This window comes from Podarcis tiliguerta, assembly GCF_965153285.1.
Source record: "Podarcis tiliguerta genome assembly, chromosome: 17".
Classification (NCBI taxonomy): domain Eukaryota; kingdom Metazoa; phylum Chordata; class Lepidosauria; order Squamata; family Lacertidae; genus Podarcis; species Podarcis tiliguerta.
In genome coordinates, this window is record NC_139550.1 from 32,485,242 (window position 1) to 32,509,418 (window position 24,177).

General features: G+C 46.6%; 1 protein-coding gene across 5 annotated transcripts in view; it reads right to left on the reverse strand.

Moving 5' to 3' along the window:
- Positions 1-1,071: 1,071 nt before the first annotated feature.
- LOC310667700 (retinol dehydrogenase 8-like) overlaps positions 1,072-24,177 on the reverse strand; it is a 30,644-nt gene continuing 7,538 nt past the window's right edge. For 2 of the 5 annotated variants that reach the window (XM_083420555.1, XM_083420557.1), the window contains exons 4-9: positions 20,953-21,132; positions 17,188-17,281; positions 9,233-9,416; positions 3,442-4,777; positions 1,551-3,173; positions 1,072-1,172 (exon numbers count right to left, since the gene is read on the reverse strand). In XM_083420555.1, the coding sequence (XP_083276681.1) occupies positions 4,547-4,777; positions 9,233-9,416; positions 17,188-17,281; positions 20,953-21,132 (689 nt within the window). In that variant the 3' untranslated portion in view covers positions 1,072-1,172; positions 1,551-3,173; positions 3,442-4,546. Of the gene's footprint in view, positions 1,173-1,550; positions 3,174-3,427; positions 4,778-9,232; positions 9,417-17,187; positions 17,282-20,952; positions 21,133-24,177 lie in introns of those variants that run through there. The other 3 variants (XM_083420556.1, XM_083420559.1, XM_083420558.1) reach the window with 2 other exon arrangements.

The window sequence follows — 24,177 nt, forward strand, 5'->3', positions numbered from 1 at the left end:
TCACTCGAAGCATCTTTAGAATTTGTGTCCTCCCTTTATCCCAGCAGCTTAGCAAGTGGTTATTCAAAATAAAAATTTAAAAATGGGGCCCTTACATTGCTACTTTCTCAAGTCCAGCCACCCAAAATGCCTCTTTAAAACAAAAGGATAGATTGGGAGGTTGTTAGTGCGACAGCAGGGCAGGAAGACCTTGGGAGGAATGGGATGGCAGATAGAAATGATGGTCTGGTCTCCAGGCTGCAGTTTGCTGTTCTCCAGATGTTTTGCAGGAGGGATTCAATTTCTTGAATGCACTAAAGATTTTTAACGGATACATCTTCTGACAAGGTGGGCCTGTGAAATCTTCTGCCCTAATCAATGTGTTAGTGCCTTCAGGTGCCACAAGAATTTGTGATCGTTCTCATACTCTGTTGGTCACTCTTGCAAAACCCCAAAATAACAGGAGTTGGCAGAATGATCTGCCAGCTGTGAGTCTTCCACACATGGATTCAGAAAGTAATGGTCTTTCCCTGATCCACACACTTTAGACTGCCATATGTGTTGCTTTTTGAATTATGGTGCTGGAGGAGATTCTTGAGAGTCCCATGGACTGCAAGAAGATCAAACCTATCCATTCTGAAGGAAATCAGCCCTGAGTGCTCACTGGAAGGACAGATCCTGAAGCTGAGGCTCCAATACTTTGGCCACCTCATGAGAAGAGAAGACTCCCTGGAAAAGACCCTGATGCTGGGAAATATTGAGGGCACAAGGAGAAGGGGACGACAGAGGACGAGATGGTTGGACAGTGTTCTCGAAGCTACGAACATGAGTTTGACCAAACTGTAGGAGGCAGTGGAAGACAGGAGTGCCTGGCGTACTCTGGTCCATGGGGTCACGAAGAGTCGGACACGACTAAACAACAACAAATGTGTTGCTTTAGTTGTGAAGCACACAATTAACATTTCTCTTCCCTCCCCCCAGTCAAGCCCCCTCCCCCATTAAGTTCTTTGGTGGAATTTACAGGAAATATAGCAAACCAATAAACAATGACTACTAATCAACCAAGACACAAATAGGTATGAAAGCAGCCAATTCCTGTACAAAAGCATTTATTTAACAGACTACTGCATGGTGGAATGTGCACAACTCAGGCGCCAATCCTAGACAATTACCAGGAAGTAAGCCCCAAATAACTTAAAAGGTAAAGGTAAAGGTACCCCTGCCCGTACGGGCCAGTCTTGACAGACTCTAGGGTTGTGCGCCCATCTCACTCAAGAGGCCGGGGGCCAGCGCTGTCCGGAGACACTTCCGGGTCACGTGGCCAGTGTGACATTGCTGCTCTGGCGAGCCAGAGCCACACACGGAAACGCCGTTTACCTTCCCGCTAGTAAGCGGTCCCTATTTATCTACTCGCACCCGGGGGTGCTTTCGAACTGCTAGGTTGGCAGGCGCTGGGACCGAGCAACGGGAGCGCACCCCGCTGCGGGGATTTGAACCGCCGACCTTTCGATCGGCAAGCCCTAGGCGCTGAGGCTTTTACCCACAGCGCCACCCGCGTCCCTCCAAATAACTTAATGGGACTTAATTCTGAGTAAAGGTGCACAAGATGGTGCTATCAGACAGTTTCTCAATAAAACCAGTCAGTGTCCCTAAACTGGAAGATCATTTGGATTTAGTAACAGGATTCTCTCCTGAATCTCTCTCTCACACAAACCCCGCCTCGAGAATATACCTAAATTACCTAACTGGTCCACTCCCCCGTGGGTTGAAAATCCCACCCACAACGATAGAGATTTGGATGTAGGATGTTATGTAAAAAAGACACAGAAAAGGGGCAGTTCTACTTAGGATATTTTAATTATTATATTTTAATCCTAATCTTCATCCACGAGGCTCAGGCCAGAACAGGTAACTCTCTCCCATTTTGTCCTCACAATAAAGCCTTCAAGGTAGGTTCGACTGACAGTGACTGGCTGAAGGAGACCCAGTTAACTCCATGGCAGAGCAAAGGTTTGAACCCAGGGCCCTCTGACCCAAATCTAGCACTCTCAACAATCCCCATACTAGACTAGCCAAGCCAGACAATCTGAGAAGTGTGCTTTGCCGTTCTTTGCAATGTTGCAGAAAATGCTCTCCTGTTGGTGCTTTCTAAGATGTAGTGCTGCCCGAACGACCACTTGGTTTATTTAAGCTAGTGGAATGTCAGCATCTTTTCCTATCGTTGTTCTCCTGTCCCCCTATATTCAGTCACGGTTGGTCCAAGAAGCAAGAGCATTTCCCCTTCCTCATCCTTTTTTTAAAAGGATTCCTATCTCTGCTTTCACCCCAATGCCTCCCTCAGTTTTCCTCCTCCTCCTGGTTACGTTAAGAAAATAAAACTGGAATTGCAATTTCTTTTTCAGCCTTAAAAGCTGCTTCATAGACTTGTTCTCATGACGGCTTCTCCATTCTGAGAGTTGTGATGGAGAGACTGTGGCGCCCCAGGTTTCGTTGGTCTTCAACTTCCATCAGCCCCAGTCAGCATGGCCAATGGTCAAGGGCAGGAGATGTGGTTCACCAACATCTGGAAGGCCACAGCTCCCCCCAGCCCTGACTTGAGAGCTGGTCCAAGACTGCCAAGAGTCGCTTGACATCTCCAGCAGGAATCCTAAGGGGAGGTCAGTCAGGTAAAAGTCCAGATTCTTGGTTCTATTCCTGCTTGTCCTCAAGTTGGTCCCTCCATTAGGCAGAATGAGATAAGACAGGTGTGATTGCATTCTGGACAAATCCACTTTGGATTACAGATGTGGTAAGGGCCATGTTTTTAATGAAGGGGAGGTGGCAAAGCTCAGAAGCGAAGCACCTGTTTTGCATGGAGAAGGACCCCAGTTTCTGGCATCTCCAGTTAAAAGGTTCAAATAGTAGGTGGTGGGAAGTCAGCATAAGCCAGAGGAAGCTATCAGAGTAGTGGGCTAGACGATCAGATAGTCTGGCTTTGTATAGCGCTGGTAATTTTCTCACTCCTATAAATCTCCTTGCATGCAGTAAGCTAGCATATCAGCAGAGACTGCTCTGCTAAAGCCCTTGACTGACATGCCAGTTTACTATGTGCAGAGTCTTAATTTTCTTATTTTACATAAAGGAAGATGAAAAAAATATATGGCAATCCTACTTGCAGGGCTAAAGTGGTATGGGCTCCAGAATGCAGGGGGGGCCTGCCGCACCGGGCGCAACATCGGGGGGGGGGGGCGCTCGCACTCGCAGCTCTCTGCCCCTACCTGGCTCACTCACTCTCTCTCACTGCAGTGCTGGCTGTGCGAATCCGATCCGAGCCGCCGGGTCGCCGCCCACTGTGGAGGGGAGGGTGCCAGGCGTGCGGTGCGGAGAGAGAGCGAGGGACTATCTGGGGGAGGGACAGTGCAGTGGGGGGGGGGCGCAAATTACTTGCCTTGCCCCGGGTGCTGACAACCCACGCTACGCCACTGCTCCAGAATAGCAGGGCAGGGGAAACTGTGGCCAACCAAATCCAACTCCTGAGACCCAGACAGCATTGCCAAGGCTTAGGGATGACGGGGAGCTGGCAGTTCCACAACATCTGGAGGCTGACATCTTCCCCAGCTCTAAGGCAGATGTCCCCAACTTGGTGTTATCCAGATGTTTTGGTTGCAACCCTCACAGCCTCTGCTGGTGCTGGGAGTTGTAATCAAAACATCTGGAGAACATCAGGTTGGGGGAGACTGCTATACATAGTGTGCAAAACAGAGGCAGCCAATGTTGTGCCCTGCGGATGTGGTTGTACTACAACTCCCATCAGCAGCAACTACTGGTCATACTTGCAGAGGCTGATGGGAGACTGACAACATGGGCGACATGTTGTCTATCCTGGTGGAGAACAAAGCATAGGCTACTGGAACATAGAAAGTGGAGGAATTGGCCCTTTCCCAAGTTATTCGATGGCCTATGAGGGCTTGGTACCTCCTTTCTCTTTGATCCTTAAAATTCAAGCCTGTGAAAAGCATAAATAAAATGCATAATCTAACCAAGCCCTGCTGCTTGCCTCGGTTAGACTAGATGACATTTCAGGCTACTTCTGGTAATGAGATTCTTAAATGTTCAGAAAGGACAGGATGCTGAGGCAGGATGTTGGGACGCTCTTCTGCAGCAGAAGGCTGGGTTTCCTTGCCCGCTTCTGTGAGGAGACTTGCAAGACCTCAGCGGCAGCCAATAATTTCTCAGCTCAGGATTTCTGGTGCTCAAGGGCAAAGACGACAACAAAACCCTACGGAACGTAATGGCACCTTCCTCTTGTTAACTGACAGGAATGCAGCAGAATCGAAACCGAAAAGAACGTGAACTATCAGAGCGTATCACCTCCCCAGTCGATGGTACCCAATGGATCAGACTTTGCCTCCGTGAGACATCCAGAATCTGCCGCCCGAGGCAAGGGCTGCCTCACTTTGCCTCATAGTAGGGCTGCCCCGGCATCTAGGGAGTATAATGCCGCCCAGTATTCAATGCTAAACTCTCTAGGAAGCCTGCGAGTGGGCTGTGGAAGTGAGAGGCTCCGAGGCGGGTCAGCCGCTTCCTCTCAGGGAGACCTGCTGTGCTCCATGTCCCGCCTCTTCCTCCACTGGAGCATTTTGAGGAGGCTGAGGCTGGCTTTGAAGAGCCGGTCGTGCTGGAAGATCATCTGATGGAAGGCGTTGAGGGGCAAGTTCCCACTGGGGTCAGCGTGCTTGAGGGTGGTGATGGGCGTGTAGAGGCTGTTGGTTTGGTACCGGAATGGAGGCTTCTCTGAGGTGATCACTTTCATAGTATGCTGCCAGGAGGAGTGCGAAGCAGAAGGTTAGAAAACAACAACAACCACAACAACAACACTCAGCCAGGATCACCCTTTCAGAATTCAGCAAGGGGTGCAAAGAGATTGCTGCAGGAAAGGCAGAATTCATTCTGAAAGCCTGCACATAGTCAAGATTAAACACACTAATGATAAATTGACATGTGCTATTAAAGTAAGACGGGGAATATGCAGGAGAAATGATTCCGAGGAGATATGGAAGGTGGTTGTAGATTTTGTACTGTTAAAATGGAAAGGGGTCAAACTATCGCAAGAGGTGTTGAAATTTTGGGAGGTTGGATAGTTACAATGGAATGGTCTCATGGTGGGGTGCATATTTTTATTCTTATTTATTTATGATTATTACTTTGTCAAAATAATATATATATATATATATATATATATATATGATTAAAAACACACACATTTATAAATAAATAAATTTTTAGGAACTTTTCATCAGAATTTAACAATAGGCAACCATATATCACATGTCAGTATTTTTGATAACAAATAACAGACTGTCACCTATTATTTTTATACAAGGGAAACTGTGCCTTTGGCCCAATTCAGGAATAAGTAAATAAAATGCCATACGTCTCCATGTATAAGGTAAGGCTAAAGTGGACCCCTGACCATTAGGTCCAGTCATGACCGACTCTGGGGTTGCGGCGCTCATCTTGCTTTATTGGCCGAGGGAGCCGGCGCACAGCTTCCGGGTCATGTGGCCAGCATGACTAAGCCGCTTCTGGCGAACCAGAGCAGCGCACGGAAACGCCATTTACCTTCCCGCCGGAGCAGTACCTATTTATCTACTTGCACTTTGATGTTCTTTCGAACTGCTAGGTTGGCAGGAGCTGGGACCCAACAACGTTTTTTTTCCTTTTAAAAGCATGCTAAAAAATGGGGGTCGTCTTATACATGGGTAGTGCATAGGGTGGGCGTTTGATGGGTTGCTGCCGCGGCTGTTAGTAGCTATTGTGAGTGTTAGAAGAGTTTGGATTTGATATCCCGCCTTTCACTCCCCTTCAGGAGTCTCAAAGCGGCTAACAATCTCCTTTCCCTTCCTCCCCCACAACAAACACTCTGTGAGGTGAGTGGGGCTGAGAGACTTCAAAGAAGTGTGACCAGCCCAAGGTCACCCAGCAGCTGCATGTGGAGAAGCGGAGACGCGAACCCGGTTCCCCAGATTACGTGACTACCGCTCTTAACCACTACACCACACTGGCTCTCACCACACTAGTGTTATTGGTTGCTGCATCAATGGGTGGTGTTGACTGGCTGACGCTGCAGCAATTGGGTGAGCAATTGGCAGCTTGTGCCAGTGAGGGGACAGATGAGAGGTGGATTTTGGGATGCATGAGGGTGAGAGATTTTCAGCTCAACAACAAAAGCTCAACAACTCTGTGCTGCCATCTCCCCCCATTTTCTTAAATTTAAGTCCCTCAAAATAGGGGGCATCTTATACATGGAAAAGTACTGTACCTTGTACACAGATCTGTTATACTGTGGGCAGACTAGGAAGCACTCCACCCCAATATTCCTGTATGTTACCACTAGGGGTTGCCACCTGTTTGCTCTGCTCGCTGGCACCCTTTTGCCATCCCCACTCCCCCCACACCTGGCCAAGCCCTCCCCCTTTAGATGCCACCCACCCCCTTGCCTATCCCCTCGTAACTCACCCAAACCTCTCCTCTCCTCACAGTCTGCTCCTAAGCTCAAGCCCTTTTAACTTCAAACTGCTCTCTGAAACCCACCACAAACCCCGCTGCAGCCTTTTAAAAGAATGCCTTTCGCCCTCCTTTAAGCAGCTCACCTGGGGGGCTGCCTGCAACCTGGGATGCTTGCCCCCCTTGCCTCCCTGCTGTTCTGGCACCACACTGGAGTCGGTGTGGCCACTGCAAACAGCACCGCGGCAGCAGCCTTGCACTTTTGCATACAATATGGCTTTAACCATGTTTCCGTTCGAAGCGCTTTCTAGTCTGCCCACAGTATAACAGATCTGTGTACAAGGTACAGTGGTGCCCCGCAAGACGAATGCCTCGGAAGACGAAAAACTCGCAAGACGAAAGAGTTTTCCGTTTTCTGAGGTGCTTCGCAAGATGGATTTCCCTATGGGCTTGCTTTGCAAGACGAAACGTCTTGCGCCTTTTTTAAAAAAACCGCCAATGCATTCCTATGGGAAACCATCAATACGCATTGGTGCTTCGCAAGACGAAAAAACTCGTAGAACGAAAAAACTCGCAGAACGAATTAATTTCGTCTTGCGGGGCACCACTGTACTGTACTTTTCCGTGTATATGATGCAAGGAGGCTGCTTGAGACCTGATGGCAAAGGGGGCTGGAGGAGTTAAACCAATCACCTCATTGTGCCCAAGACTGGAAGTCACATATATGCATGGAACGTGACCTTTGGCAATTTAATCAAGGAGATACAAAAATAGGAGATGAGTCTATTGTTCAAGTCCAAAACGTAATCAGTGACTATCACTGCATGTCTCCACAAAAGAAAACGCTATCTGGGTTGGAACTCACTTCATCCTGACTCTCCAGAAAGCATCTAAATATAGTCGGGAGTGAGGAATGGCAATCAATTGTTCAATTTGTCTGAAGCTTTTGTTTATGAGGGTATAAATACTACAGGCTTCACAGCAAACAATTGTTCCAGCTCCTCAGATCTACTTTGCTGAATATCAGCAAAGCACGTCTCTTAGCTTATCACGTTTTACTTCCCTAAAACATTACTATCCATTTGCTTCAAGAAATCATCACCCACAACCTCTTAGTGGGATGATGGTCTGCCATAGATTTTGACCAAAGAGTTGAATTCCTTCATTAATTGTTACCCAGCTACATTGGCCGGTGGAGGCAGCTATCTGTTTTCAAACAAAGAACTGGGAATTATGCTGCACCATAGAATCACAGAGTTGAAGGGATCCCGAGGGCCATCTAGTCCAACCCTCTGCCATGCAAGAATCTCAACACAGTCTCCCATCCAATTTGAAACCATATCAGACCCTGCTTAGCTTTGCAAATGTCCTAGCAGTATTATTGCTGCACCACGAGGAGACAGTGGCAGGACTATTTTTTTGAAACAACCATCTGACGTTTCAAAGACATCTGAAGGCAGCCCTGTTTAGGGAAGTTTTTAATGATTGATGTTTTAATGTATTTTTAATCTTTTGTTGGAAGCTGCCCAGAATGGCAGGGGAAACCCAGATGGGTGGGGTATAAATAATAAATTATATTATTATTACTACTACTGTATTATTATTATTACTGTATTATTATTATGAACTGAGGAACACTGCTGCGAGGGTGCTGATGCTTCTTATAGCTGAACCACAGATCAAAGTGGCAGCAATTTTAAACCTAGCAAGTGCTGCCTGCAACAAAATATTGTAGCACAACTTCTCTCCTGATTCAGGATTCTAGTCAGCTCTTACCTCCAAACAAGGCATTCCACTTCTCTCTCCCCCCCCCCCCCCCATTTTAATAGTTTCTCTTTTCTTTCCCTCTACATTAATGGCTACTAAGTGTTCTCAGGCCTCACCGGGAAGTTTTGGGGTTCTTACCGGCACTAGCACCACTTTTAAAGCATTGCACACCTTGGGGACCCTCCATCTTATTACTCGGTGGTTCTGTTCGAGCTACAAGCCTAGTGGCACTCAGCACCGGAGGTTGCTGTTAGAAGGAACAATGGGCCATGCCATAAGCCAGAGCTTTCAAAACTGTGTGTTGCGACAACTGCCTGACTTTCAGAAGACATCTGAGGGCAGCCTGGTTTAGGGAAGTTTTTAATGTTTGAAGTTTTAGAAGAAGAAGAAGAGTTTGGATTTGATATCCTGCTTTATCACTACCCGAAGGAGTCTCAAAGCGGCTAACATTCTCCTTTCCCTTCTTCCCCCACAACAAACACTCTGTGAAGTGAGTGGGGCTGAGAGACTTCAGAGAAGTGTGACTAGCCCAAGGTCACCCAGCAGCTGCATGTAGAGGAGCGGGGAAGCGAACCCGGTTCCCCAGATTACGAGACTACCGCTCTTAACCACTACACCACACTGGCACTAAGTTTTATTCTGTTTAATATTCTGTTGGGAGCCACCCAGAGTGGCTGGGGAAACCCAGCCAGATGGGCAGGGTAAAATTTATTTTATTGTTGTTGTTGTGTGTTGGCTGCAGCGTGCAGGTGTGTCATGCAAACGCTCCCCACGCTCTTATAAGGGGTTAGTTTAACCTCCAGTTTACTAGTAAAACTGAATTGCTGCATCACGAAATGATGCGTGTCTAAAAAGTGTGTCACCAACATGAAAAGTTTGGAAAGCTCTGCCATAATAATGAGCAAGGCTGGGCAGCCCGTTCCCTTCCCCCCCAGAAGCAGATCCCAACTAGCTTTCCTGTGGGCTTGAGAGGAACAAGGGAGAAAGCTTATAATCCTACCTCAGCCACCTCTTCTGGAGATTGCCCCAGCGCAGTGAAGACTTCCTTGGAATAGGCCATGTAGAAGCCCTGAAATATATCCAGCGTTTCTTTATCCACCTGAGAGAGGTCCATATTGGCTGCTTCTTCGTAGAGCTTCCTCTCGAATTCTGTTATCACTGGCCCAGGCTCAATTAAACTGATGCTGCAGAATGAAACAAGTGGTAATTGGAACTAATGAACTTCACTGTCTGCTGAGCTGAGAAACCGGGGGGGGGGGGGGGGGGGACGACTGCCTGCCTTCGCATGACTGAGCTTCACCAGCCAGCATGGATTTTGACAATAGCCCTCTGGCATTCAGGCCGGTCACTTCATCTCTGCTTTAGTAGACTACTATCTGGGTTTAGCACATTCTGTCCTGCTCAGACTTGTGCCGATAATGACCTAAAGTACCAGAAGAATGGGCTGTCCGCACAAAACACGATACCTGTGTTATAGGAATTCTAAGGTCTTATATATATAAAATAAATGTTCATAAATGTACAAGGCAAACACATACATAAGTATATAAACCATGTGTCTGAAACAGTACAGGAGAACAATCCTGAAGCCATTTTGACTCTCCCAAATTGACCTCAAATATTTCTCTGCAAGGAGGAAGGAAATGGGAAAAGCTTTCTTTGTACTGTAGGGACTTACACCTCCCTGTAAATACAGTCTGGCAAGTATCTGTTAAGCTGAGCACACTATCAATATGCATAAGAGATTCAGGAACTAAGTATTTACCATCTCAAAGGAATGGCCAGGCTACCCAGAAAAGGCAATCAGATAATAAGGCATTATCAGGTATACTGGCAGACAGGAGAGAAGCAACACACTCAGATTTCTGCTGGGGACCACCTCTTTCTGTGATGTATGTATAATGTTTTGGGGGGTGTCTTGAGCTACAGGGTAGGCAATTTCAGAAGTCTATATAGGAGCTTGCACACCAAAGTTCTGGGTTCCTCTCCTTCCTCCCTGTATGGGGGAGTGGGGGACCCTGTTGCGACAGTTTAATAAAGATGATGCTTACTAGCTGCTTTGCTTCTCAATATTCTCTGGTTGGCCTCTGTTATTTTCTCCTCTCGACAGAGAACCTACTTAAGGACTCTATATGGGCTCTTGGATACCCCATAAGGGAAAAAGGAGCAGTTTTTTCTTATAACACCTGGTAAGCAAGACTGACCAAATTCACCTGAGAGAAAACACGCTTTGGAGTTAAGGCTGTATAATTTTGGTTCACCAGGGAGTCCTTTTATATTAACTCTTTCCCCTCAATTTTCAAAAATTTATCTGCCACCAGGGAGTCTATGTGGGCTATATTAAAGATTCTGTGCAAGTTCTGCAGATAAATGAAAATACTTACATCCTGCCTTTCAGTCCACAAAAAAACCAACAACTAATAAAACAGAGTGCTAAAACCAGAGAAAATTGTACAGATATTCAGAGAGAGCAGAGGTAAAATGAACTCAAACCAAAACACTGCCACTAGGAATGTGAATTTAATTAGGACATATCTCTCATGCCTTCCTTCAACCTTGAAGCCTCAGGCACATGAAAGGAAAAGTTTCATTCATCGTCCTCCATGCTAATACTGAACTTGGGTGATCCTGCACATATCAGTTCAGAAGTGAACTCATATTTTTGGGTGGAAGGGTTACCCAAAAATAAGGTGATGGTTTCAGTCCTCTTGGGCAAATAGCCAGCTACGGAGAAGAATATGAGTTGGTAAATTATTATTTTTTGGGGTGGGGGAGGGAATAGCCAGTAGGCACCCAGGACCTACAGGGTGTCTGTAAAAAGAAAACCAGGGCAAGGCATAGAATTGGCCTGCTTGTGTTTTTAACAGCATTACAGAACTCTTGTGGGATTTCAGACTCCGTGAGCATCATGGCATGTGAATTGTGTTTGGCGGAACTCAAGAAATGGCTTCTCAGTGGCGGCTGTACCCTGACTTTGGAACCTCTCTAAACTACTCCTTGATAGGTTGCTCACCAGGGCAAGACTGTCTGAGCATATCACACAAAACCCAGCCCAGCTGCACTGGCTGCCAATTGGCTTCCAGAACCAATTCAAAGTGTTGGTTTTGACCTATAAAACCTTAAACGGCACAGGAGGACTGCAGTACGTCAAAGACTGCCTCTCCCCGTACAAACCAACCCTGACCCTGCAATCATCCTCTGGGGGCCCTTCTTCATGGGCCTCCTCCATGAGAGGTCCAGAGGGTGGCAACACAACAACAGCCCTTTTCTGCAGTGGCTCCCCATTTGTGGAATGCTCTCCCCAGGGTAGGGACGTGGGTGGCGCTGTGGGTTAAACCACAGAGCCTAGGACTTGCCGATCAGAAGGTTGGCAGTTCGAATCCCCACGACGGGGTGAGCTCCCGTTGCTCGGTCCCTGCTCCTGCCAACCTAGCAGGTCCAAAGCATGTCAAAGTGCAAGTAAATAAATAGGTACCGCTCCGGCGGGAAGGTAAACAGCGTTTCTGTGCGCTGCTCTGGTTCGCCATGCTGGCCACATGACCTGGAAGCTGTACGCCGGCTCCCTCGGCCAATAAAGCGAGATGAGCGCCGCAACCCCAGAGTCGGCCACGACTGGACCTAATGGTCAGGAGTCCCTTTACCTTTACTCCCCAGGGTGGCTCTCTAGGTACTGGGTGAAAACATTTCTCTTGACCAGGCCTTTGGCCGATTAACATGCTGTGGCCTTTTAAATGTGTTTGTAGGAGGGGGGTTATAGGTTTGTTTTGGTTTTATTCTGTATTTTTATGTTGTGAGCACAATCTTTGGATGGGCGGTATAAGTAATAATGGCGATGATGATAATATAACCTTCTTCTATTTAAGCAGGCATTGCCCTTACTGAACTGATTTGTTTGGTATTGCTGTTCCGTTATTTAAACTTAAACACGTTTTCAACTTGCTGCTCCTGCTGTCTTATCTTTTATCTACTCTGACTTTATTATACTGAGTTTTTGCTCTTTTATTGTTTGTTTGTTTAGAAAGACCGATAGAGCACTTAACTGCAAAATTCTCTAAGCAGTTTACCATGTTACGGGTTATTATGTTATTTGTTAAGTGTACTGGTTACTTTTTAACTGCATATTTTACTGCCAGCTGCCTTGGGCATTGTATAGGGAAAGGTTTATTTAGTAAACGAATAAAAGAAAAAAATCCCCCCTTCTTGCACTGCGCGGGCAGATTTCAGGAAGGGGAGGGAAAAGAAAAAGGACAATTTCCCCTTTGCAAACATCCAGGTGCCTCCTCTACAAATATATAGCAAGTAAGTGTTCCAGTTTAGTGCTGAACCTGAGCACTTTAGCTCAGATATAATAATGCATCAGGAAGTTGTTTCTAGGCAGCAAAGACCAAACAGAAGTGTCCCTCCTGAAGAGCTGTTTGCCCTCCTCCCAAGGGGGCCAAACATAAGAAAGTAAGAAATGTAAGGACGAAGAGAAGAATATAAGAAGGGCCTGCAGGATTAGGCCAATGGCCCACCTGGTCCAGCATCCTGTTCTCACAGTAGCCAATCAGATGCCTGTGGGAAACCCACAACAGGTAAAGGTAAAAGGTTAAGTCCAGTCAAAGGCGACTATGGGGTTGCAGTGCTCATCTCACTTCAGGCCTAGGGAGACGGCGTTTGTCCACAGACAGCTTTCTGGGTCATGTGGCCAGCAGGACTAAACTGCTTCTGGCGCAACAGAACACCGTGACAGAAACCAGAGCGCACGGAAACGCCGTTTACCTTCCTGTCACTGTGGTACCTATTTAGCTACTTGCTAGGTTGGTAGGAGCTGGGACAGAGCAATGGGAGCTCGCTCTGTCATGGGGATTTGAACCGCCAACCTTCCAATCGGCAAGCCCAAGAGGCTCAGTGGTTTAGACCACAGCGCCACCCACGCCCCTCCCACAACAGGACCCTCTTGTCGCTTCTAGAAACTAGTATTCAGAAGCATGGCTGCCTCGAACTCTCAAGGCAGAGCATAGACTTAACAACTACAGTGGTACCTCAGGTTACATACACTTCGTGTTACAGACTCCGCTAACCCAGAAATAGTGATTCAGGTTAAGAACTTTGCTTCAGGATGAGAACAGAAATCGGGCTCCGCCGGCACGGCAGCGGCAGGAGGCCCCATTAGCTAAAGTGGTGCTTCAGGTTAAGAACAGTTTCAGGTTAAGTACAGACCTCCGGAACGAATTAAGTACTTAACCTGAGGTACCACTGTACAAGCCATTGATAGCTTATCCTCTGATAATTTGTCTCTTTTAAAGGCATTTAGTTAGTGGCCAGCACTGCCTCCTGTTGGAGAAAGTGCCATAGTTCAGCTATGTGCTTCATGGAGTTATCCGTCCTGAATCTTCCAACATTCAGTTTTGTAATGGTTCTAGGGGTTGCTCGTGCGTAAATCGGCGCCACACCTGGGTGGGTTGCCTGAGTGAACCCTTTCTGTCTGGACAGCCACTCGCCCGTGGCTTTCTCAATCGCTGGCAGAATCCGTCAGTGGGCGTTTCTTGAACTTCTTCCAGCATAAAAGTTCTTTGACGCCGAGTCTCCGCCTAGTCTCTCTGCGCGGAAGCCTTCTGCGCAGGGAGGGTGTGGGCATCGGAGGACCCGTGCTCTCCCCGTTGGTCCCCGGCGAGGAGTCTTGGAGCCACCTCGCCAATTCCCCCATCTGCCCCCCCTTCTCCACTGGTGCTACGCTGATTTCCTTCCCCAGAAGATGTGCTGCTTCTCTCCCTCCCGACGCTCTCCGGAATCCCTCTGGAGCCCTCCCTCTCCCTCTGGCTCCGATGGCAGTTCTCTGACAGGTTTTGTTGGATATTCATGAGAAAAGGGGGGGGGGAGAACCATCTTTTCTCTATTCAGTTTCGCCGTGCCATGAACAGTTTTACACACTTCTAACATGACAAACAAGTCTCCAACTCTGCAACTGTTTCTCATAGGGGACTCGCTCCATTCCCTTGTGCATCCTGGTTGCCATTTTCTTAACTTTTTCCCAGCCTGACAATATCATTCTCGAGTGGAGGCAACCAGGCTGGCTAGAGCACAGAAGACAAACGCTCCTGTTAGGGGTACCCAACAACATTTGATTGCAGGTATCCCCCATTATTCTACATTTCCAAGCACAATTCAAAGTGTTGGTGCTGACCTTTAAAGCCCTAAATGGCCTCGGTCCAGTATACCTGAAGGAGCGTCTCCACCTCCATCGTTCTGCCCGGACCCTGAGGTCCAGTGCTGAGTGCCTTCTGGCGGTTCCCTCACTGCGAGAAGCCAAGTTACAGGGAACCAGGCAGAGGGCCTTCTCGGTAGTGGCGCCCGCCCTGTGGAACGTCCTCCCACCAGATGTCAAAGAGAAAAATAACTACCAAACTTTTGGAAGACATCTGAAGGCAGCCCTCTTTAGGGAAGCTTTTAATGTTTAATAGGTTATTGTATTTTAGTGTTTTGTTGGAAGCCGCCCAGAGTGGCTGGGGAGACCCGGCCAGATGGGCGGGGTATAAATAATAAATTATTATTAATATAACGCATCTCAGTAAAAAAATTCCCCCTTTGCTTAAGCGTCATACGCAGCCAGCATCTACCCTTTACAAAAAAACAATTCATGGTTTGACCTTTTATTACTCCCCTCCCCTACGCATGTCCAGTATAGATGCCTCTGTTATTTGTTATATAAAGCCTCTCACTGTGGAAAAAGAATGCTGCAAATGTGCTGATCTTAGTTCCACTGGGAACATGAATAACTTGCATCTGGGCAAAAGGGAGGATTGGCGTAAGGGATGTGTACACACAGACCTCCTAACCTAAGGATAGAGAGGAAGAAAGAGACCTCTCTATGTATCTGCTCTTTGCCTGCTATGGGCTGGATACACATGGAAACAAATCCCCATGATCTCAATGGGATTTTCTTCCAACCAGATGTGTGTAGGATTGGGCATTAAAGCATTTTTTTTAACCACTAACCAGAAGCTTCCAGCATTTAAATAATGTCCCATGCTCCCAAGCACCTGTAATCTAGTTTGTTAAAACATCTCCTCTATATTCTAAGAGCTTTTAGGAATTCCTCTAATAAATTTAAGAACTGTTGGATCAGACGCGCCCTGCAAGGCTGGTGGGCTCCTGCTGATCAAGCCTTTTCTATCGTGGTCTTTTAAGCTTCCTGTCACTGCAGGGCAGATCTAGGTATCTGAACCATGTATGTAGACTTGCTTTTTGGATAGGCCTTTAATGACTAGTGGTCTGTTGATCCATTTTAATGCTGACTCTTGGTCTTGGTTTTGCCTTTCTGTGCAGAATTTGTGCTGTTAAATTATCTCCAGTGGGAGATCAAACCTTGCTTTGGAAATCTAACAGGACTGAAGAATGGATTGCGAACAACCATTTCAAAAAGCGGCATGTTGATTTCTGCACAAACATAAGGGACAGAACTGTGAAGAATCACTGCGCTTTGCCATTGAAGGCCTGCAAAAGAAGTACAGTGGTGCCTCGCAAGACGAAAAGAATCCGTTCCGTGAGTCTCTTCGTCTTGCGGTTTTTTCGTCTTGCGAAGCAAGCCCATTGGCGGATTAGCGCTATTAGCGGCTATTAAAGGTTTAAGGGATTAGCGGATTAGCTGCTGAAAGGCTATTAGCAGCTTAGTGCCTTAGAAAAAGGGGGTGGGGAGCGGACCCCCCCCCCAGGAATCGCAAGACATTTTCGTCTTGCGAAGCAAGCCCATAGAGAAATTCGTCCTGCGAAGCACCTCCAAAACGGAAAACCCTTTCGTCTAGCGGGTTTTCCGTCTTGCGAGGCATTCGTCTTGTGGGGCACCACTGTACACGGGACAGAACATTTATGTACGAGATTCTTATTATAAGAATCTTCGAAAGAGTTGTAAAATAAAACAAAAACTCTGCTAAAATTTTATGCAGTATGGGAATCGGAGAGCAAACTATCAGAACGCTGAAAGAGAAGCCAATTCTTTTTCGGTGGGAGGAGGAGAAGGGAACATGGGACTCATTAGTTACTTACTGTCCCGTGTGTTTAAATATATACTTTTTTTGTATAAAATCAGGTTCCTTCTACCTGATGGCCTCTAGATCTTTTTGGACTACGATTCCCATCATCCTTGATGCTGGCTGGAGATGATGGGAGTTGAAGTCCAAGTACACTAGCGGCCAAAATTGTGGGAACCTTTTGGAAAAAGTGTATTTCCGAGGTCTGATGGCTCATAACACCACTTTTTTTTGGAGTAATGCCATAAAATTATATATCAATGGAAATACAGTGGTACCTCGGGTTACATACGCTTCAGGTTACAGACTCTGCTAACCCAGAAATAGTACCTCAGGTTAAGAACTTTGCTTCAGGATAAGAACAGAAATCGTGCGGTGGCAGCGCAGCGGCAGCAGGAGGCCCCATTAGCTAAAGTGGTGCTTCAGGTTAAGAACAGGCCTCTGGAATTAATTAAGTACTTAACCCAAAGTACCACTGTATAATTTAATGAAGAATGTAATTCACTTGATTGGCTCTCTAAACACTCATGCTGAATGGCTACATTCAGATGAATGAAATCTACTGCATATCAACCTAAGCAAGTTATGCTTCCTTTTTCTGGTTATTTGGCTACAACATTTGATAGAATACAGATAATTGAACAAACCTTGTTGAATTACATTCTTCATTAAATTATCTTTCCACTGATGTATAATTTTATGGCACTACTCCAAAATAAGAAATTATTTTTGGAGTAATACACTTTTCCCAAAAGGTTTCCACAATTTTGACCACTAGTGTACATCTAAGGGGGCAAAAGGGCACAGACAACCGTGAGCGAGGCAGACCAATGAACTGATTCACCAGGGCTGCTTCCTACCGCACTACACTAACTTGGCTCGCAGGAGTCTAGCTCAGTAGTAGGAGAACCCCAGACATGATGTCTCACAATCCCCCAATACTTACTTGACGCCAAATTTCAGGGCCTGCAGGGCCAAGCTCTCGCAGAAACCTTCCACAGCAAATTTGGAAGCGGAGTAGATGTCGTTGAAGAGGAGACCTAAAGGGAATGGAGTGTTTGCATGAGAGGTGTAAAATAACTGTGGAGATTGATGGTTCCTCTGCATGTCCTCTTGCTCCAGAGTTGGGATGGGGGAACTGTGGGCCTTCCAGCTGTTGCTGAGCAGCAGCTCCCATCATCGCTGACCATTGGGCTATGCTGCCTGGGGCTGATGCAACTTCTGGACGGTCGCAGGTTCCCCATCCCTGTTCTGGGCATGGGGGAACAATCGTAAGAAACACCACAACAAACACAAACCATTTGCCAGTTGGGAGCAGAGCTGCCAACATTTTTACTGCCCCAGCTCCTGTCCCTTTAACAATAAGGACAACACACAGAAGTAAAGCAGGGAAAGTTTTTTCCGGCATGGAAATAATGATGGGAATCCAACATTTACTTGTATTTTTTATTTATTTATTCCAGATTGCTTTTAAAAGCACAGGATCAGGGTTGGTGAAATAGGTGGCAACCCTAGTCAGAAATGATGGGCATAGCCAGAGAGGCAGCTGCCCCCCCCATCAAGTAAATACCGTATTTTTTGCTCTATAAGACTCACTTTTTCCCTCCTAAAAAGTAAGGGGAAATGTGTGTGCGTCTTATGGAGCGAATGCAGGCTGCGCAGCTATCCCAGAAGCCAGAACAGCAAGAGGGATTGCCGCTTTCGCTGCGCAGCGATCCCTCTTGCTGTTCTGGCTCCTGAGATTCAGAATATTTTTTTTCTTGTTTTCCTCCTCCAAAAACTAGGTGCGTCTTGTGATCTGGTGCGTCTTATAGAGCGGAAAATGCGGTAAATAAAAATACGTAACTAACTGACCAACTGTGTCACTGATAACTCAGTTCTGCCCCTCCAATAAATCTTGGCTACGCCCATGGTCAGAATGGGGAAGTTTGCCCATCACACCCATTCCACACCCAGGGGAGGGAGGAAATAATCTTGCTAGCATAAAAGTCCCACCTCATTCATTAGGCCGATTAAGTAAAACAGCAGGAATAGGCAATTTATTTTATGAGCAGCAATTAAAAAGAAATTAGCTTGTTCAGGCAGTAGGAAACAATAGCAAAGCAGACATCGCTTTGCAAGGTATTCCACGATACCATCTGAGAGAACAACACGGAAAAGAAGAGTGGCCTTTTAAAGGGCTCAAAAAAAGGCTTTTGGAAAAGAGCTAAAGGCTCCTATGCACGTATTAGAAATCTATTTTATGTGCTTTTACACTAAGATGTATCCTACTCAGGAGTAGTTAACGGCTGAAGGGGCTTCAGTGCGTGACAGAACTGTTGGATAAATCTATGAAGGATGTGTTAAATTTCTTTCTTGGTACTTCCTTGGGTTCAGAAAAGACCTGCCCCCTCACCATGTATGCAATCTTAGGCCCGCTCCCCCTTTGTTGTGGTCCCTTTTTCCTGCTGTGGACGAATTTTATTTGCAGAATTTGCCTTTACCTCTGTGCCCTATAGCAGGCCCATCCAACTCCCAAGAGACTGCGATCTACTCCCAGTATTAATAAACTGGCAGTGATCTACCCATTGTCATTGAGGATTGACCAGAGTTGTTGAGCTTTTTTTTAAGGGGGAATAACATAAATCGCTCAACTGAAACTCAGTTGCTAACAAACGCACACTGTGCTAGAACCAATTGTCATATTCCCGATCACCAACAGAAAACCCCCAAACACCGCCCGCTGGACGCAACAGGGGAACAGAGAGGGAAGGTGGGGGCAGAGACATTCATTCCCCAGTTCTTTTAAAGCCGCGATCCATAAGGATCCCACGATCACCCGGGGATCTACCTGTCGATCGCAGTCGACTGGTTGGACATGTCTGCCCTACAGCAACGAAGGACCATAGCTCAGTGGGCAGAGAATATGCTTTGAATGCAGACGACGCCAGATTCAACCCCCAGAATCCGCAGGGAGGACTGAGAAAGGTTTCTGTTCTCATTCTGAAGCAAAGTTCTTAACCTGAAGCAGTATTTCTGGGTTAGTGGAGTCTGTAACCTGAAGCGTATGTAACCTGAAGCGTATGTAACCCGAGGTACCACTGTACAGGACAACCAGCTCACCTAAATATTACAGTGGTACCTCGGGTTACATACACTTCAGGTTATAGACTCCGCTAACCCAGAAATAGTACCTCAGGTTAAGAACTTTGCTTCAGGATGAGAACAGAAATCGTGCTCTGGCAGCGCAATGGCAGTGGGAGGCCCCATTAGCTAAAGTGGTGCTTCAGGTTAAGAACAGTTTCAAGTTAAGAACGGACCTCCAGAACAAATTAAGTACGTAACCAGAGGTACCACTGTACTGTTAGGCAGATGTTTGTATTCTCCTAAAGTGAAAGAGAGAGAACAGAAGGGTGGCAGGCTGGGCATTATGGGGAATACCATTCAAAAACTGTAGGAGGTTATTTAAAAATGGCTTGAGGTAGGGAATGAATGAATGAATTTATTATGGTCACAGACCAGAAATACGGACATATGCAGCAATAGAGAACATGTATACATACATGTATTATTTATTATTATTATTATTATTATTATTATTATTACTACTACTACACCCCACCCATCTGGCTGGGTTTCCCCAGCCACTCTGGGTGGCTCACAGCATATATCAGAACATACTAAAACATCAAACATTAAAGCTTCCCTAAACAGGGCTGCCTTCAGATGTCTTCTAAAAGTCAGATAGTTGTTTATTTCCTTGACATCTGAAGAGAGGGTGTACCACAGGGCAGGTGCCACTACCGAGAGGGCCCTCTGCCTGGTTCCCTGTAATCTCACTTCTGACAGTGAGGGAACCAGCAGAAGACCCTCAGGGAAGGACCTCAGGCTTCCGGGCTGAACGGGCACCATGAGCTAGGGCCCGGAAAATAATACAGATATAAAACAATTAAAATATGTAGGTTAAGACCTTAGCCGCTAATTTAAAATATGCATATTAAGACATTGGCCATTAGATTCATTCAGAGCTTGTCTCCTTAGTTTTATAGCAGCAGCACAGAATGTGGCCATCTCTGGTTCCATGACCTCTATTAGATATTTTAATTAGTGGTCACCTGATCTGCTTGGGGTTCATTGCATAATTGGAGTGAGAAATATCGAAGTAGGGAGAGATTGGACGAAAGGCCAAGGAACAGTTGACAGACCATGTGCTTTGTCTGCAGAAGGTTCCAGGTACAGTAGTACCTCAGGTTACAGACGCTTCAGGTTACAGACTCCACTAACCTGGAAGTAGTACCTCAGGTTAAGAACTTTGCTTCAGGATGAGAACAGAAATTGTGCAGCGGCGCAGCTGCGGCGGGAGGCCCCATTAGCTAAAGTGATACCTCAGGTTAAGAACAGTTTCAGGTTAAGAACAGACCTCTGGAAAGAATTAAGTTCTTAACCAGAGGTACCACTGTATATTCATCCTGGCAACGCCATAAAAAAATCAAGGGGACTGGGAAAGACCCAAGAGCCACTCTTAGTCAGAGCAGACAAATGTCTTATGTTCCAAAGGGGAGAAATGAACTCTTATTTAGAAGGCTTTGGAAATAGAAGGAATCTACCGCTGCCCTGTGTCTTCCTTCCTCCAGAGCTCACCTCACCATCATCCCATTGGTCAACAACATTTGCTACCCAAATGCTCTGCATTAGAGTGCCCCCCCCAGCCCACCTTCTGGCTGAGCCTCACCTTGCAAGCCCAGGACGCTGCTCATCACGACGACATGTCCCTGTCGTCGGCGCTTCATGCCAGGGAAGACTTCTTGGATAAGGCGCACCAAGCCAAAGAAATTGGTATCAAAGAGCTGCTGCATTGAGGCCACGCTCTGGCTTTCAACCGGTCCAATCATGCCTAAACCAGCGTTGTTCACTGCAAGGGGAAGCAATCAGTTAGCAATAGAGAACAGGGCAAAGTGGTGCTTTTCAGAGATTATTATTATAATAAATAATAATAATAAATTATTATTTATACCCCGCCCATCTGGCTGTGTTTCCCCAGCCACTCTGGGCGGCTCCCAACAGAATATTAAAAACATGATAAATCATCAAACATTAAAAACTTCCCTAAACAGGCCTACCTTCAGATGTCTTCTAAAAGTCAGATTGCTGTTTATTTCCTTGCATTGGTGCTGACCTTTAAAGCCCTAAACGGCCTCGGTCCAGTATACCTGAAGGAGCTTCTCCACCCCCATCGTTCTGCCCGGACACTGAGGTCCAGCTCTGAGGGCCTTCTGGTGGTTCCCTCACTGCGAGAAGCCAAGTTATATAGGGAACCAGGCAGAGGTAGTGGCACCCACCCTGTGGAACGGCCTCCCACCAGATGTCCAAGGGAAAAACAACTATCAGACTTTTAGAAGACATCTGCAGGCAGCCCTCTTTAGGGAAGTTTTTAATGTTTGAAGTTTTATTCTGTTTTTAGTGTTCTGTTGGAAGCCACCCAGAGTGGCTGGGGAGACCCGGCCAGATGGGCAGGGTATAAATAAATTATTATTTTTATTTTTATTATTATTATTATTATTATTATTATTCCTTGACATCTGATGGGAGGCCGTTCCACAGGGTGGGCGCTACAACCGAGAAGGCCCTCTGCCTGGTTCCCTGTAACCTCACTTCTCACAGTGAGGGAACCGCCAGAAGGCCCTCAGTGTTGGACTTCAGTGTCCGGGCTGAACGATGGGGGGTGGAGATGCTCCTTCAGGTATATTGGGCCGAGGATATCCTTGCTGGAGGTGTCTTCCATCAGCGGAGGATGGCATTTATTCTGCCATTTACCTTCCACCAGCCTCTAGATACTGTGCAGCTGGATACCTGGTTTAGCAACCAGTTGCTCCTTGAAGAGCTAATGTCCCACAGTGTGAGCTACAAGGCTCCTGCTGAAACACACCACTTCCAGCTGAGAATTCCTGTGACCGTCTGGGCCTGTTGCAATGTCACGGGGTTTATGCTCACGGACTTGCCTGCTTCACTGTGAGCACAGATTACATCTTGCCCCATCCGCATTCAACCTGCTTGCGAAGGCTTTCACAATGGGGTGGAGCCCCACAACCTGTACGTTTAATGAAGCACTCATGTAAGTGTTTTTTGCGTGAGGAAAAAAGGCACCCTGGATTGCTTCAGCTCCAGACTGTGCCTGCCAAATGAGCCGTGAGAATTGGCGTAATCTCTACTCCATACAGTGGTTTAATGAAGTGGCTTAATCCACAGTGGACAATATGAGATACTTGTGGGATCCAAGTCCAATCCAGAGCGAGGATGACAATTTAGCCATGGCTGGCTGGGCCCAGCATTACACAGGCCCATCTGTGCCGAAACAAAATCACGATTGTATAGCCTAGCAGGTCTTGTGAGAAAACAGACACTACCCACTTCGCAGCAGGAGGCAGCTACCTGTGGTCTGTTACACAGGCATTTATTACAGCACACTGACCAATAAGAGAAAACGCAAAGTGTAAAATACAAAACCAAGGCTTCAAGAAAACCAAATTATAAAAAATGACAAGGTAAGGTCAAACGGTCATAGCAGAGCCAAGAGACAACGACATTCAGGCAATCAGCCATCAGCTCAGAAACAAATTTACTGAGAAGATACCGTATTTTTCGCCCCATAGGACGCACTTTTCCCCTTCCAAAAATGAAGGGGAAATGTGTGTGCATCCTATGGGGCGAATGCAGGCTTTTGCTGAAGCCTGGAGAGCGAGAGGGGTCGGTGCGCACCAACCCCTCTCGCTCTCCAGGCTTGCGGAGAGTTGCCTGTTCTGGGGGCTGGGGTCGGGGAAAGCTCGGGCTTTCCCCGCCCCAGCCCTGCGCCTGTGGGGAAAATAATATTCCCCCCCCAAAAAAACTAGGTGCGCCTTATGGGATGGTGCGTCCTATAGGGCGAAAAATACGGTACTTAAAAGAATTTCTAGATACCAACCGGGAATTAATCTCATTTAAAAATGCATAATGATTCTCTGATAACATGATTTAGAAAAAGAACACACAGGAGATCTTTCCCACCTCATAGGAATTATATCTAGCTATATAACAAACTTTTAAGAGATTCGCCATCTAATCTCTTTGAAAGCCAAATGTTCAAATGGCCCAATAAAACAGCTCTACTCTATTTAGGTCTTGATGAAGCATTCAAATAAAGGCATATAATTGTTAAAAGCAGACCAAGTCATGCTTAAACAGCATGGCTTACGTGGTCCGCTAGCTAATGCATGTAGCTGCCACACTCTCATATCCTTTATTCTCTGTTTACCCAAAGATTTGGCTTGCTCTACTTCCACTGTCAGCAGATAAGAGGAGAAAAGCCAACAATGTAATTTCTCCCCATTAAGCTCACTTTTCCACAAAGGCCAAGAGGGTTAACCAGCACCTGATGGGCCAAAGACCTGAAGGAGGCAAAGGAGCAAATTTGGAGCTAATAAATAACAAACTTTTCCATGCCGTGCTACTTAATGAGGTAAGACCAGCTTCTAAATTAAGAATATCACTAGAAACACATTTAGGTAGGTAAAAGGTAAAGGTAAAGGACCTCTGGTCATTTAGGTCCAGTCAAAGGCGGTTATGGGGTTGCGATGCTCATCTCGCTTTCAGGCTGAGGGAACCGGCATTTGTCCACAGACAGCTTTCTGGCTCAATTGGCCAACATGACTAAACTGCTTCTGGCACAACAGAACACCATGATGGAAACCAGAGCGCATGGAAATGCCTTTTACTTTCCCGCTGGAGCGGTACCTATTTATCTACTTGCACTGGTGTGCTTTCGAACCACTAGGTTGGCAGGAGCTGGGACAGAGCAATGGGAGCTCACCCCGTCGTGGGGATTCGAACCACCGACCTTCCAATCGGCAAGCCCAAGAGGCTCAGTGGTTTAGACCACAGCACCACCCACAATTAGGTGCACCTCTAAGGGTTGAATTCCTTC